Source organism: Ochotona princeps, chromosome 13 (genome assembly GCF_030435755.1).
Source record: "Ochotona princeps isolate mOchPri1 chromosome 13, mOchPri1.hap1, whole genome shotgun sequence".
Lineage (NCBI taxonomy): Eukaryota > Metazoa > Chordata > Mammalia > Lagomorpha > Ochotonidae > Ochotona > Ochotona princeps.
The window spans coordinates 43,817,203-43,833,810 of record NC_080844.1 but is presented as its reverse complement, the minus strand read 5'-3'; the positions used below and the strand labels follow the sequence as shown (position 1 = coordinate 43,833,810).

The 16,608-nt window shown below is 56.2% G+C and overlaps 1 protein-coding gene across 2 annotated transcripts in view; it reads left to right on the top strand.

Moving 5' to 3' along the window:
• Positions 1 to 6,754, top strand: part of CRTAC1 (cartilage acidic protein 1) — a 134,252-nt gene extending 127,498 nt beyond the window's left edge. The window contains exons 12-15 of one of the 2 annotated variants that reach the window (XM_058671672.1): positions 3,936 to 4,081; positions 4,677 to 4,719; positions 6,075 to 6,218; positions 6,615 to 6,754. In XM_058671672.1, the coding sequence (XP_058527655.1) occupies positions 3,936 to 4,081; positions 4,677 to 4,719; positions 6,075 to 6,218; positions 6,615 to 6,733 (452 nt within the window). In that variant the 3' untranslated portion in view covers positions 6,734 to 6,754. Of the gene's footprint in view, positions 1 to 3,935; positions 4,082 to 4,676; positions 4,720 to 6,074; positions 6,219 to 6,467 lie in introns of both variants that reach the window. The other variant, XM_058671673.1, reaches the window with a different exon arrangement.
• Positions 6,755 to 16,608: the final 9,854 nt, after the last annotated feature.

Sequence of the window (16,608 nt, the reverse complement as noted above, 5' to 3'; positions counted from 1 at the left end):
GCCGCCTCTGCAAGGTAAAGGGCTCTCAACTTATTCTTGCAGACCTGCCCCCTCTCAGTGGGTACCTGCCCTGGCCATGAGCCACAGCCCCCTGCCTTGGCCAGGATCCATAGCCCTCTGCCCTAGCCAGGATCCTTGGCTCCCTGCCCCTTGCCTTGACCCATCCTTGCACCTCCTGGGTACACATGAACTGCCAGACTGCCAACTGTAGATTTCTGCTTGCAGCACTGGTTGGGTGCAGGCCCAGCATGCACGCGCCCACCCCTGCCAGTCTCACACCCTGGCTATCCACTTGCTGGTGGCAACAGGCCAGAGGCCACGTGCTGTCAAACCCAGAGCACACAGACAAGCGCCAGTAATCTCCTTGTCCCCAGGAGCCCCCGCCTGGCCCCCCACTTGGGCAGCACCAGGGCCCCACTCCCACGCCCCCTGCCTCTCAGCTAATTGTTTGCTAGTGACTCACAGCTGCCTCCAAACCGGCTGGTGCTCATTTAGGGAAGGAGAATTCGCTGGCCCACATAAAAACGGCTTTATTAAAGTGCAAAAATATTCCACCAACTGTATTCCCACCATCTGTTTTGCTTGTAATTCTTCTGAAAAGCACAATTCTCTGGGCCTCCCTGGCCTTTGTCCTTTGAAAGCTGCCAGAGGCCACTTGTGCTGCTCCTGACCCCGTGTCTCTGCTGTCCCGTCTCTGGCCTCCCCTCCCCTGCGCCCAGCCCTGGCAGCCTGTCCCCAGCCAGTGTCCGGGAGCCCAGGCAAACTGGATTCCAGTCCTAGCTCAGACACTTGCAGGTTACTTCACCTCTGCAAGCCTCGGTGACTGCATCCACACAATGGGTGCAGCAAAGCCTGCAGGTCCCCCACCTCTGCTCCCACTCACTGCACCTAGTGCACATTTGTTGTCCTCAGGTGTCGTCCTGACCTTCAAGGCACCATGCCCTTGCACACCTCTGCACCTCTGCCCTGCTCTGCCCCCACAAACTCTTATTCCTCCTGCAACATCCGAGTTCAATCAATGACCCGCCTCTCTCACTATGTCCTCCTAAGGCTCCTGCTGCCTGTTTACAGTTGATGACAATAGAATCTTTGGGTTCACAGCTCTCATGGAAATCTACACCTGCAGGTGGGGCCTGGGCCTGTGGCATGCACTGCTGAATCTCAAATCCTGTGCAGTGTAAGGCACATGGTAGCAGGAACAGGGGTGGGGAGCACGGGCAGGAAGGAGGGTGGGCGTGTGGACCAGTCACATCTCCAGGTCTCAGCTGTCTCCGCTCTCAGATGGGAAACTGTGAAACTGGAAGCTCGCTCAAGGGAGACAGCCAGGACCTGCTGCTTTCGTAGCATTCCTGCCAGGGGAAGCCCCTTGGGAATGGCCGTGTCCATAACTGGAGCAATGGGTGCTAGAGGTGACAATCAGCCAGCAGGACCAGCCTCCTGATCCAGGGAGGGTGGGCTGTGCTTCCCAGGGGTGTTGGGCTGCAGAGCCACTTCCCCATCTCACAGATGAAGAAACTGAGGCTGCAGCTAGTATTCACGAAGGCAAAACAGCAGATGGCCGTGGAGGAGCCCAAGTGCCATGCTGCGTGGGGCTCTTCTGGGTCTGGGCAGGGAGGGAGCCCAAGCTTGCACACAGATAGGAAGAACAGGTGGGGCTGTCGAGTTAGGCTGGGCCAGGGCTCCCTGTTCTGTGTGCTTAGGGGAGAAATGCTGTCTTCTCTTTGAACAGGGATTGGAAAGAAATGTTTTGAGAAAGAGAAAACAGCTCCAGGAAGGAGACTCCCTTGGCAGGAGAACCCTGAGCTGCGGGTCCCTGCGTCACCTGCAGCCTGCGCTTCGCTCCTGGGCAGGGTCGCCCCCTGATGCTGACAGAGCCAGGCAGCTGGCCTGTCCTCATTCGCTCCCTGCACAGTAGCAGTGGTGATGGAACATTCCAGTGGGACTGCGAGAAGGTCAGGCCAGAGAGCAAAAGGGGACCAAACCCAGGGAAGCTGGCGAAGCCGCATGGGGTGGCTCTCACAGCATAACTTCTTCTGGAACCCCTACTGGCAACGGGGCCCGCTCCCCCAACCCCACCCTGAGAAAGATGCAGCTGGGCCTTTCCTGCACCCCGGCTGCCTCCGCCAGGTACCATCTCATCCCCTCCCTCAGAGGACCTCTGCACCTCGGTTCTCCTCAAGGTCTGCCCATGGCTCCCTGCTCCCTTTCCTAAGCTGGGGGAACCCCTTTTATGCAGCAAAATATTTCACAAGAGCAGGAATTGAGCCTAGGGATTCAGCTGTCGCCAGGTCCTGGGTTCAGAGCTGTCAGAGTGCCTGGTTCAGTGTCAAGCTCTGGTCCCTGACTGCAGCTTCACACTGATGCGAACTTTGGGAGACAACAGATGCAGGCTCAATGAATGAATCCCACCTGAGAGAACCAGTTTGGGTTCCCAGCTCCTGACTCAGGCCACAGCCAAGCCCAAGCCACTGTAGGCCTTTGGGAGACATTCTCATTTTCTCTTCTCTCTCTCTCTCTCCCCCCTTCACATAAAATGAAAAGCAATCAACCAATCAATCCATTGGTGGACGGTAGTGACCAAAAGCTAATATAAAGTCAACAGCCCTTTAAAGTTTCATTTGGTTGCTAACAGTATCTAGGCACATTAGAAAAAGCAGCGCAGGCAGGTGGGTGGTACATGATTTATTCAGTCTAAGAATGATACTTGTGGGGAGTTGTGCATTTGAAGAGCCCCCTTGCAGGACTCCCCCTCCCCCTGCCATCTCCATGCCTGCATCCATCAGCCCAGCAGAGTGATAAAAAGAGGCCTTGCTCCCATGTTCTCCTTGCTGTCTGCTGAGAGCAGCCCCTCATCCTCTCACCCCGTCCATCACCATTAGCTGGGCCTTGCCACCGGGATGAGCCTGGTTCCTTACACAAGGGGCCAGGGCAGCCTCTGACAATGCCTGAACACCTAACAGATCTTTCAGGGCTACTTCCTGCCGCTGCGGAGGGTGGGCTCATGAGATGTGGGCAGGGCAGCCAGTGGGAGCATCTCTGGGCTCTGTAGGCTCAGCCCTGCTGGGGTCTTTCTCCCATGTCTTCACAGAGCACTTTACATGCTGGTGCCCTGGCCCCCAGCCAGCCTCCAGGCCCTCTCTACCCCATGGCTCCGTTCCTGGTTGTTTGGGTTTTTTTGTTTGGTTTTTGGTGTTGTTTTTTTTTTTTCCCTAAGCTTGTCACTTGTTAGCTGTATGTCAGTGTCAGTCTCCCTGCACTGGAGTGGAAATTCCACGAGAATGGGACCCTTCTTCCCCCACCCTGACAGTGCCAACCGCATGCCAAGCCTGTGTCTATCAATGAAATTTTGTGCAAAACCAACTTTTAATTCCTAGAGGCCAGCCAGCTTCACAGCTGGGACTCATCCCCGGGATCCACCTCCCACTCCTTGCTGTGCTCTCCAGAGTACAACAGAGAAGTGGCAGAAATGAGATTTGAACCCTGGACTCGCATCTACCTGCTTGCCAAGAAGCCTTCCCACGAGGACAGCTTCGTGCCGCCCAAAAGGGGAGCCCATAGCTCTACGTGCTGATTGACACTTAAACTGATTACACTGATGCAGGATTTAAAATTCACTTTCCCAGTCACACCAGTCCCACTTCATACATGGCTCAGGACCTGATTGGACAGGAACTATTCACAGCCTTTCTAGAAGGTTCCATTGGGCCGCGTTGCTCTCCAGAGGGCTGCTTTCCAGCATCTCCAAGCACATACAGTGTTCAGATGTTATTTTCATCAAGTGGGTGTGTGACAGACCGGCTCAGCCAGGAGCAATCAGTCTGATGGGAACAGGACCCTGGGAACGGTGGGCAGTGACATGACATGGGTGAACACCAGGGACGCTACACTGGAGCCCCATTGTCCTGCGACTCATGCCCTCTCTCTCCATCCCACAGGGAAGGATGAAGCAAGCAGCGTGGAGGTGACATGGCCAGATGGCAAGATGGCCAGTCGCAGCGTGGCCAGTGGGGAGATGAACTCCGTTCTGGAGATCCTGTATCCCAGAGATGAGGACATGCTTCGGGACCCTGAGCCCCTGGAGGTGCAACATCCAGTCTGCAGCCTTGGCTTCTAGGGTGACAGCCAGCTACCCGCCCCCCTTCACTGTGGACCCTCCATTTGTAATGTGCACACCCCTGTGCACACCACATCTCTTCTGTTCCTCCCCCACAGCCTGGCCTAAATATGAGGGTCTCTGCACTCAGTTTACAAAAGAGGAAAATCAAGGCCGGGGGAGGGAAATCCAGTGAGTCTCCTACAGGCTGCACAGCTGATTGGAGACTAGGATCCAACAATCTTCAGGCTGCCTACTGCCTTCCTCATTCTGCCCACGGCTCTCTCCTCCTGCCCTGTTGCCCTACGGGTGGAGCTTGGGCCCTGCAGCAAGGTCTCTTGGGGCTCTTTAAGAGCTGCACAGGACCAATCTCTGGACCCCTTTCCCACTCTAATGGGGACCGGTTGGTTCCAAGGAGCAGGAATCACTCAAACCCCACACCAGGGAAGGCAACTAGGCTCAGAAAACTTCAGGGAAAGCTTCGCACACGTGGAAAGCCTGAGCTCAGAGCCCTTGCAGTCAGCTGGGGGCCCTAAGAAGGAATTGTTGCTCACTGCTCTTTCTGCTTCTGCCCACCTTGCAGTGCGGCCAAGGATTCTCCCAGCAGGAAAGTGGCCATTGCATGGGTAAGTGGCCTGCAGGTGATAGCAAGAGATGGCACAGGGGTGGGACTGACTCTTCCTCGGAGGGTGTCAGCCAACAGGAGGCAGAGAGGCCAGAGGTGGGAGGGCCTTGTCCCGGGCTCCAGATGCTAAGACAATCACTGGCTGTGACTCATGGAGGCGGGAGTGATGCTGTTGACCTGTGGGCTGAGCCGTCCAAGTCCCCAGCTCAGTGTGTCCCTGCCACGAATCCCAAGGAAAGGAGATGCTGGGGGACCAGGGCAGCTGTGGCTCCACCTTGGCACCAGTGGAACCACCTCATGTCATGGCCAACCAGTAGGGCAGACAGCAGGGGTGGCCTTGCCTGGGCCATGAGAGTGAAACAGGGAGAGGTGTGGTCATGATACCTTGGGGACAAAAGCAGAGGCCTTCTTGGCACAGCTGCTCTGGGGGGGTCCCCAAGGACCTGGCAGGGAGAAGGGGCAGCCCAAAGCCCTTGTCCCAACAACTGCCCACCCGGTAGTCCTCCCTCCTAGCCCCTTGGACAGTGGCTTCTAAAGCTTCCCCTGCAGCCTTCACTGCAGAGGCACAAGGGGAACCAGCTGGAGACCGGCCAGCCCCAGGCAGTGAGAGAGACACAGGGACACGGGAGAACAGCCTCAAACAGGCCCGGGCTACGCACAGGAGGCAGGCTGGGGGGGCATAGGCTTTGCACCCCGGTGTTACCTAGGAAGTTCTGGATGTGGTTCTCATTTTGCAAAGATCACTCTGGGCCCTGGATGGTAGACTGCACTGGAGGCAAGAGAGGAAGCCAAGAGACCAGCAAGCAAGCAACAGCAGAATTCAGGCAGGAGAGTGGGGTTGTGGCAGAGGAGTGAGAGTAGAAAGAGGCCAGGCTGCACACAGGACTCAGGGGACTGCAGGAATGCAGGCCGCTGAGGACGGAGTGTCCTGGGGTGGCACTGATGGAGCCAGGGAAGACGGGAGCAGGGGCACAGAGGGACGTCCAGGGCAACATTTTGGATTTCCTGAGTCTGGGATGTATAGCAGCCAAGCAGGTGCATCTGCCAAGCAGTTCACTGGTCACTAGGCAGCCCCGGGGAGGGGTTGTGGCTGGAGACAGTGAGTGTGAAGTCATCCGTTTAGAACAAGAAGACCTACAGAAATGGTAGCCATAGAAAAGGAAGACTGGAGCCAAGCCCAGGTGACCCTAAGAGACAGAGGTCAAGTGCAGGAGAAGCCAGCCTGAGGAAGCCAAGGAACAGCCAAGCAAGGAGAAGCGGTGTGCCTGCGGGCCCCCGAGTGGGCGGGAAGGCAGAACCTGAGCCAAGACACCCCGTCCCACACCGCCCTGGAGAGCTGCATCGCTTGCCTTTCAGACACCAACGAATGCATCCAGTTCCCCTTCGTGTGTCCTCGTGACAAACCCGTGTGTGTCAACACCTATGGGAGCTACAGGTGCCGGACAAACAAGAGGTGCAGTCGGGGCTATGAGCCCAACGAGGACGGCACGGCCTGTGTGGGTGAGTGGGACCCCTTCCCTAGGGCAGCTCGGGGTAGGAGGGGAGCCCGACCAAGACTGCAGCCCCTACCCTCTGTGGGACATGTGGAGGCTGCCTAGACCCTCTCACAAGTCCAAGACAGAGACCTGGAGAAGTCCCGCCACCCCTTAGGGGACCCCGGGGGAGCCGTGTGCTGGCCTGAGGCCACCACTCTTGGTACATGTGCCAAGGCCAGCGTGCCCACCTTGAAACCGGCCCGTGTTTTTGTAGGTGGGATGTAAAGCTAGCTCCTGCGAGTCACCGTTGGCTGCATTTCTGAACTGGTGTTTGTCTTCTTCCTCCCAAACGCCTCCCTCCACCCCAACCCCTCCCCCTTCTTCCCCACTCTCTGCCACCCCTGCCCCATCCTTTTTGCAGCACAAGTGGCCTTTTTAGGTGGGTTTTCCTCGGCAGCCTTTAGAATCTCGGGGCCTCTATCCCGGGCCTCCTATCTGGTTCTAGGCCTTGGACTTTGCCTTCAGTTCTATGCACTTTAAATCCTATCAATAAAGGAAAAACAAAACAGAGCTAACGGCCTTTGTGGAAAGCTGTGTCTCGCGGCTGCCTCTGTCCACGCCCAGTAGATCCGGCTATAGGTTCCTGGTGACTAGTCAGCAGGGGTACCATCTTTTGAATGGGACGACTGAGAGATGCTGGTACCACTGTGCTGTCAGTGAAGCCTTTTTATTTATTTATTTATTTTTTGCATGTTTTCTAAGGAAACAGAAAAAGGAAACGCCTCCCTCCCCACTTGACACACACCACCAACCACCTTCGGTCCTTCCAAAGAATCCCAAGAGGCCTGTCCGCCCGTGTCTCATGAGCTTCTCGTTTGGCCACTAACAAAGATGACCCCCAGGCAGTTGCTTAGAGAAGGTGCCTGGTGCCTGCTGGCTTGGCCTGTGCACCCCAACTTCCTGTGGTAGAGAAAGTCTTACCAGGGTCAGTTGGGGATGGTGGGGAAAAAACAGGTAGCCCTTTGGGATTCTTGATTAAAAAAAAAAAAAAGTGAAGTTTGAACTTGCTAATCTTCCAGCCTGTTTTCTAGAGAAATCATGCTAATAACCTTTGTACCAGATGTTAGCACTTAGCTGGTAGAAAACAGACGAGGTTGTCCAGGCAGGTGGATACTGGGTGGAATGCTGAATGAGCAGCAGCCCATCCACCAGGCAGTGCTGGGAAGGCCAGTCCTACCGTAGAAAACACTCTCAGGCCTGCACAGGGCTCAGGGTCATGCAGCAGCGTCCATGACTGGGAGGCAGGCCAGGGCAGGGGCCAGGTCAAGGTATAGGAGGAGCAAGGGGCAGATGTGGGCTTCACTGAGTCCACTTCCTCCCCTCCAGGCCTCAGCTTCCCTAATCTGATTAGGAGAGTTGGGCTCATGGTCCTTGAAGGGCTCCTCTCTTCCCAAGACTCCTGTGTGTGACTGAGCCCACTCTCTGTAGTCTCAGGTTGGCTGGAGTTCTAGAAAGCACCTTGCAACATGGGCTCTGCAATAAGCCCAGGACTCAGGAAGCCCCTGTGGTTGGCACAGACCCCAAGAATGATGCAAAGGCCTAAAATGTGATCTCCAGCATCCCGGGTCGTAGAGGCTCCTGATAAATCACAGATCTGTTCTTCATCGGGAGGAAAACTCGCTCCAAGATATAATAAAATCTCACTTAAGAATGCAGCAAGCCTTTTAAAAACACATTTAACACAAAAAAATCCTATTTCCTGATACCGTAATAATATTCCCAATAAATCACGAAATATGAATTTCTCGTAGCTAGTGCTGTTTCTACAGTTGGAACAGGAGTGTAAATGAAAAGTTTTGAAATGAAAACCGTTACAATTTCTCTGAAAAAAAGTGTACCCACTTAAAAGTCACTCCACTTCCACCAAGCCCACCCCTGGATACTTGAGATCGAACTGAAGATCTGAAAGGACCCCAGAGATGACCAGGGTCCCTCTGGCCAAGGTCACAGCTGGCCCCTCACTGGAATGGGACCCCTTTCCCACCACATTGTCTGGTCTGTGGTATAGCCAACTCCCCCCACTCCCCATTCATTCTAGAAGCTGCTACCTGTTTGGAAATAAACACGTAGGTTTGAGATGGTGAGTTAAGTAAAGACAAAGCCCCCCAAAATTCCCCCAAATGACAAGGAAATAGAGGTGGGACAAGGAAGAAGACAGCCCCCCAAGGACTTCAGGGTGACCTCCAGTTACGAGGTCAAGCTTTCTGCCCCTTTCATGCTCGCGTTGGAAGAACTAAGAGCCTGAAAGACGCAGTGGACATGGCTCCTGGACCAACTAAACTCTGCAGGACCCCGAGACCAGGGCGCAGCCCAGGAGTGCAGCAATTCTGAGCAGATGCCCAAGTTCAGTGCACAAACCAGCCACAGTGTGTGGGCACAAATCCGCATCCAAGCCAGCTGGGCTCTACATCCCCAGCCTCTTTCTTCTGAGGCCCAGGGTGGGGAATCGGGGAGCATCCAAACCCTCGCCTTGCCATCTCAGTCACACCATATTGGTTTATTTTCCTCTCTATCGTCAAGCCCTGCTTGGGCTGCTGAGTCTTTATGAACTTTTATTGGACTTGGAATTGTGACGCAAACAGTAAATATCTTCAGATCAGGCAACAAGCTAAGCCAGAGGACCGTGTCTGCGGTGGGGCTGGTCCCCCATAGGGCAAGCAGCAGCTACGTCTCACCCTGTAAAGCTGCCACTTCCGTGCTATCTGAGCACGTGTGCTCCTTCAAACAACGCTACAGACTCCTGTTCAGGGAGCTGGGAACGTCTGGCGGGGCCCAGGCCCTTTGCAAAAGCCTATGTGTTCAACCTTCATGAGAGGCAAGGGCTTGCGGGAGCCCAGGCTGACAGATGAGCCGAGTAGAAGTGTGGTTGCACAGTGGGGACAGAGGAGGAGAAACTGGATCTCAGCCCCTGGCACTGTGGCTCATGCCCATAGCCACCACATTGCCTCCTGCCTGGACCCAAGGCAACCAACTGGTGTCCAAAGAAGTCAGCATCTCCTGCCACCATGTCATTGGGAGATGGAGCCCAAAGACCCAAGATCAGCCTCCCGGCAGCCAGTCCAACCTGCAAGAGATGACGTGGCTTGCAACAAGCATACCCCTGCCCCCATGAGTCAGCCCCCAGGCCTCCTCCAGTTCCACCTCCGTTGCCAGTCCTGCTCTGGGAAGGTGCCATTCTGAGGGCCAGGAGTCTGATTTTGTGTCACTCTGGCTGCTATGGCCCCTCCCAGGGTCTGGGCATCGCACCCAGTCCTGCGTCACCAGACTGTGGCCCACGCCAGCCTCCAGGAGCCCAGTGGAGACAGAAAGAGGAAGGCTTCCTTTTCCCTGGGGAGCCAGCTGAGTCCTTCCAGAAGGCTCCAGCCCAATATCCCCCAGCCAAGGACCCCGGCCACAAGAGGGCCTTGCTTGGAGCCAGTATGGCGTCTCCTTAGCAACAGGCACATTCAGGAAGGAGGAATAAGGAAGACAGGAAGCGTGAGCAGGTAACACGGGCCCCTCCCGCAGCAGCTTCTCCACTGCAGGGGCTGCCATGGCAAGGGGGAACCTGCCCGGAGAATCTCAAAGCAGGAAGAGATGCCAAGTCCTCAGGTTGGCAGAGTGCCTACTGGAATTTCACACCCCTGGCCCCACTTGTCCTCACCCCACCCCACAAGATCAATGTGGTCAGACTGTTTTCACTCCCAGCCGACTGAGGCTCAAAGGGATGGATGGCCAAGCTCATCCAGGCTGTGATTAGCCACTGCACCTGAGGCCAGCAGTTGCCCAGTCCCACAAACTGGGCTCTGGGAGGACGGCAGGTCGCTGACACCTGAGGCCACCCTGGACACCTGCTGTATACTGGGCTCAGGGCTAGTGGCACAGTTACCTGTGAGCTATCCTGGCCCAATCCCTGCCCTGGCTGTGCCCGACAGGCCCTGCACAATAGCCCTGGGAAGATGGGCAGACAGTGTGCCAGAGCTGCCGAATGCCCGGAGCAGGGGGCAGTACTTTGACAATTTTGGGGGGCATCTGGATGGAGGTGGGGTACCATTGTAAGTAGTGAGAGAGGCCAGGTGGGCTTCCCTGAGGAAGAAGCATGTGAGCAAGGACTTCGAGGTAGGCAAAGTACTCATGCCTCAGTCATCCACTCTATAAAATGGAGTATACTCATGATAATAAACTTGACACGGCTCCTGGCACCAAGACCTCAACAGGTTAGAGAAATAGTGATGATGGTGATGCTGAAGTAGCAAAGCCCAGGATGGAGCCCTGGGTCTGTCCAATGCTCCTAGCTTCCCAGTGTGCCCTGCTGCCGCCCCAGATGTCTGTGAGTATGTCGTAGGGATGGAGGGAGGACGTGGAGAGTGTGGGCCACTCTCAGCGAGCTGACGGGTTAGCAGGAGTGCAAGTGGCCCTGCAGGGGCAGAGCCAACCAGTGGGGGGGCCTGGCTGTCCTGAGGGTGGCACAGCTCCCCCGAGGGCCATGCTCACAGAGAAGGCCAATGGCCAGAGGAAGCGAGCAAGGGGTGTGGGGTGTGGCCCAGGGCAGGGGGCCCAGGGCAGGGCAGGGGTCAGGGTCACAGAGGGCTGGTGCACTGGGCTCATAGCTGCCTGGGACGAGACCGAGATAGCTGAGACATTCTCTCATCCAGCTCCAAGACACTCTGTGGCTTTCTTGGGGACCACCCACAAAAGGGCCAGGGGTCTGAGTGACGGCATGGGCCTCCTCACTGCCCATCCTGCTTGGTGTAGGCCCAGCTAGCCTCCCTGAAAAGGCCGGAGGCTTTCAGAGTCTTGAGTGCCCCCACATCTTCAAGAATGCAAGAGATAGTGTGTGTTCTCCCCTCTTGCTGACTGGGATAGTGAGTCAGGACACGTGCCCACCGGAGCTCCGAGAAGCCGCGGTGGGAGGTTTGGTGATGGGAGGAAGGGACTGAGGTCTGGGGTGAGAAGGGGGCACAGCCCCTCCACCATCTCAGGGCTAACCTGCTCCCTCCCTCCGATTGCGAGGAGAAACCTCACCCAAGGTTTCCCTGCGCTCCCGGGGACCAGGGCACAGGCCCAGTTTAGGCCAAAGACAGGAAGGTTAGCTAAACACGCTCCCATCTCAGCTTCAGGTCCCAGACACAAGACTTGTTGCTGTCTGGGGTGAGCATAAAAGATAGATGATGGGCTTTCCGTGCCTGGCTCAGTGCCCACCACGGAAACTGCAGGTACAAAAACCCTATATTCATCCTTAAAAAAGTCGATGCAAAAGCCCTGAGGCCTTCCCCCTCCCTTCCTGGTGTCCATCCTTCAGATCTTCTCCTCGCCCTGAGAGTTGGGGATCAGCAGCTCAGGCCTGGATCCCAGACATTCCCAGCCTGGGAAGGGGGCTCCAACCATGGCTCCCTTCACGGCACCTCCATTTCTCCATTGTAAAATGGGGGCGGGACAGTCCAGTGAAGCCACCAGGGGGCGCCCTTGAGGGAAGGCAGGTCAGACAGAGCAGGGCCTGGAACATCCACTCCGGAGTCTGTGGTGCCCCAATCCTTCTGCTGCAAGGCCCAATTCATCACACATTAGCTGGGCTGGTGCCGGCCCTGTAAGAATCCTTCTTGACAAGATTCATCCATCACACGGAGGTGCCAGTGCCGGGTTCATGTGGGGACAGGGTGACCTCAGCATCCCCCACCCCTCCACTAAAGCACTGGCAGCCCCATGTTCACACCCGCACAGGCACCGGGGCCGGGCAGCGCCCAGCCATTCACCTGCCTCCCTCAGTCTGGAGAAGCATCAGCACCCGTCTGCCCCGCATCCAGTCCATCTCCCCAGAAAACGCCACCCTCTGAGCCCTCCGCCCCAGACATAATGACTCACATCCAGATCATGGGGCTCTGGGAGCCCTGAGCAGGGGCTGTGCTCCACTCCCAGGCTGGGCGGAGGGCAGGAGCAAAGCCATGAGGACCCATCCGGGCAGCAGGACAGAGAGCTGCTGGCCACTACCTTCGGTGGCCTCGAAGGGGCCCTGGGCCCCAGGAGCCTCCCCGGTCCCTACAGCCTGACGCAAGATGTGGCTCTGAATGGCAACAGCCTGTGAGGCCGATCTTGGCAGGGCAGGAGGGTGTGGAAGGCCCCCTCCAGCCCCCACCCCAAGGAGTTTGCTAATTGGGGGCAGCAGGGGGTGGAGGAGGAGCAACTGCGTGAGCCCATCAACAGGGTCTAACATTTCCCCGGCCCCGGCCTCATGCCACACTGTCGCAGGTGGCAGCCGGTCCCCAATCACTTTTCCATTACAGAAATCGATGACTTGAATTACTCCAAAATAACTAGCACCTCCATGTGCCTGCCAGGCTAATTTTTCTGTGTCTACGTGGGCTCACGTGTTCCTGCCGGGGTCTGGAATCCGTCTGTATGAGTTAATCCAGGTAGAACGGAGGCGCGTGTCTGACGATGACGGATTGTGGCAGAAGGAGAACAGGATTCGGCTGAGCCAGGCGTTCGGGTTCAAGGCTTTGTTCGGGCACACACTAGCTGTAGGCCCTCATCAGGCTACCTAACCACCTGGAACATCCACATCCTCGTTCGTAAAACAAGGTTTCAGACACAGCCTACCAGGCTGCCCTGCCGGTCATCATGCTATATTTGTAGGCACTTAATAAAACATTCATCTGTATTTTGCACTTTATTTTTTCTACTTGGGAGGTACAGTTTTATTGACATGCTTCTCCTGTATAGAACTGTGCATGTGTCTAGCTCTGTGAATACTCACCAAGTGAGCACCCATGCGAATGGCACCTGCTTAAGAACTCCCAGAAGCCCCTGCACTCCACCCAGGGTGCCCAGTCTTGACTTCTCCCACTGTAGAGTCCTTTCGCCCAGCTTACAATCCTTTTGCAATGGAATCCTCCAGTTCACACTAGCCTGGTGCCTGGCACTCTCCCCCCATTCCACCCCTCCCCCCCCCACACACACCAGTCTGTGAAAGACTCAGGGACTCATTGCCCTCACTGGGGAGTCATCAGGCTGTTCTCCCAAAAGTGCAAATTCGCCCAGGCCTGGACAGCTCTGGGACGCAGCAAGATGCCTGGGCCAGTAGGAGGATCAGAAAGCTGAGTCCCAAATCAAGTCCCTCTCTGGGCATAGGTGCCTAGGTTCCCTGCATCTTAAGGTGGAGCCGCTCCTTCCTGGGTTTTCCTCACCGTGAGACGACAGGTCTTGGGGACAGAGTCTTACCGCTTAGGCCCGCCTCCTCTTCACCTCCCGGACAAATAGAAAGGCTCCTTGCAGCACTGGGTCTGGGGGTCCTGGAAAGAGCTCCGTGACTGCCCCCTCCTGCTTGTGATTCCCGGCTGCAGTGCGCGACTCTGCCACTGGGAGGCGCCATGAGCTTCTACAAACCCTGCCATCTGGGTCGCCTTTAGCCAAGGCAGGCTGGCTGACCACAGGGGGTCAGGCAGAGTTCTGTCACCTCTAGAATGCTAATGAGGTCCATCCCTGACTGGCCAGAGGCACACAGGATCCAGGCAACTGAGCCAGCAAAGAGAAGCCAGCATCACCATGCAACCAACAAGCTGGATCTCCCCACCACCCTTCCTGGTCCAGTGCACCTGCAGGCTTGGCCCACCCACATCCTTTGGTGGACTACAGTGTCCTCATCCTTAAAACACCCCTACCAGGGCCTGGCGCGATAGCCTAATGGCTAATGCCCTCACCTTGCACGCTCCGGGATCCCATATGGGCACTAGTTTTAATCCCGGTGACCCTGCTTCCCATCCAGCTCCCTGCTTGTAGCCCAGGAAGGCAGTAGGGGACAGCCCAAGGCCTTGGGACCCTGCACCCACAGGGGAGACCTGAAAGAGGCTCTGGGCTTCTGGCTTCAGATCAGCTCAGATCCGGCTGTTGCAGTCACTTGGGGAGTGAATCATCACACAGATCTTCCTGTCTGTCTCTCCTCCTCTCTGTGTATCTTTTACAAAAAAAAAATAAATCTTAAAAAAAAAAGCACCCCTACTGCTGAAGGGTAGGGGACCTAGGGCACAGGTGGGCCACAGAGGGAGCGTCAACCAGGCTTGTAGCCATACTTACTGCCGCTAATGTTGGAAGGCGTGAATGCCTCAGCCAGCCCAGCACTCAGAACTAGTTTTGTCCTTGAGTAATTCTTCCTGTTCCTCTCTCCTGGGTCAGGGGCTCAAACTCAGCCTTAGCATGGATCCCACTTCCTGTCCCAAACATGGCAACAGGAAGCAGCTGCTGGGTGTTTGGGAGCAGGGCCAGCTCCGAGTGAGGCAGCAAGTTCAGCTTCCCCTGGGAAGCAATGGTGAACCCCCAGAGCTACCATGCCCACAACCTGGCAGAAGCATCCCTGCAAACAGACCCTGAGCCCCACAGCCCCAAGGGTGCCACTGGCAACTGGTGACCATGAGTGCTGGGGCGGGAGACCTAGATCTGTCACCCACAGCCCAAGGGTGCCACTGGCAACTGGTGACCATGAGTGCTGGGGTGGGAGACCCAGATCTGTCACCCACAGGCTGAGAATGGGGTGCAAGTCGCTCTGCCCCCTCCCAGGCCTTTCCCCACCTGCAAAGCACCCACTTGGGTGGCATTGGCACACAGTAGGTGCTCAATAGATGATTGGTTTAATAATATCCAAAACAGAACTCTGCTAGGCCCCAACACCATACATCCCCTCATTTTAGTTCTGGGTGATGTTATGCCCAACCCAGGGTCAGGATTTAAACAACAGGTATGGCCTAATGCAGGAACCAGCTGCCTGTGCACACGGTCTCTCTACCCAAGTCGCAGATGCCCCGCAAAGAATCTCTGTGAGAGGCCCTGGAGAGACCTCCCCATTGGTTACCTGCGCCCCGTGACAGTGCCGCCACTTCCTCAGGTACACACTGGCCTCCGACACCTTAGGAATGCCGCCAGCCATCATGGGGGCAGGGAAAGTGGCACAGGGCCTCCAGCTGAGCAAATTCTTTTATTGGAGAAGGAAATTACAAATGGGCACTGCGTTGCAAGATGCACAGGTCAGATGGGATAACCAACTGCATGAAGGCCAAGGTGGCCACAGGCCACAGCCCGGGGTCACAGTGGCTGCAGCTCTCAGGGGGACCCAAGGACCCGTGAGGCCCGGGGACCAGAGTAGCCCTCTCTAGCCCTCCAGCTTGGCACCTGCTTCCCTCCAGTGGCTCCCTTAGCCAACAGGAAAAACACAGGCCCCTCTCGGGTTTCCCAAAGCTCCTGCCAAAGCTGCTGTCTCATGGCCACTCACTCATTGCCCCTTGTGGGTTGGCATGGCAGCCCCTTCCTGCGCATCTGCAGGGTACCAGGCAGGTGGCTGCCCCTTCCCACTGGCTTCCGAGGCCTTGGGGCCAGAGCAGCACCAGGCTGGACCTTCCCACCTCCCTAGCAAAGAGGTCTTGCCCCAGTCCGTGGGTTGTCAGCTCCTTCAAATGCCCAAGGAAGTTTCACTGTACAAAGCCAAGACACCATGTCTGCAGGTCCAACATCAAAGTGGTCAGGAGAGGGACCCTTGCGGCCAGTGAGAGGGTGGCTCTGCCCCCCAGAGTCCCAGCTTCCCTTCTGCTTGGACATGCCCAGGGCCACATGCCCATGGCAGCCCAAGGCACGGGGCCAGGGACTTTGAAACATTTATTTACAGAAGGCCAGGCTGGACCCACACAGGAAAGACCACCATGTGACCAAGACAACACAGGACACAGAGGGGCAGCCATGGGCTTGCAGCCAAGAGGAACACACAGTGTGGGCCATACAGACACATGTGTAGGCACATGTACAGACACATGCACTGCCCCCACATACACAATCACATGTATGCATATATACCATCTCTCCACAATATACACACATATCTATGTACCTATGTATCCTCACATGACACTCCCACGTACACACACTCATGCCTTCAGATGCACACACACACTGAAAAGCATGCAGCCATGGCCAACACACATATGCACACACTCACACCAGTGCACATATATGCGCTCTTGTGTGCACACATTTCTTCCCTTACACAATGTGCACATGCATACATGCTCACATAAACACATGTGCATCATACACACAGCCCTCACACATGTGTGTCCACATACACATGTACACGTCATGTGCGCGCACACACACACAGGTTCTAATCTCAGGAAGTTGGCTCCAGTTCAGGAGTTCCGACTCCCCAGGATGACACCTGCCAACAGAGAGCTCTCTCAGACCCCCTAGAACCTCACACCCCGGGCTGTATCCCACACCACAGTGCCTGGTAGCCTGCTAAGTGTCAGCAGTGGACAGTTCCAGGCAAGCCTCGGCTCTGGACAGGGACAGGAAAACCACAAACCAAGGCGAGGTCAGGAGCTGGTTGGACAACTCCC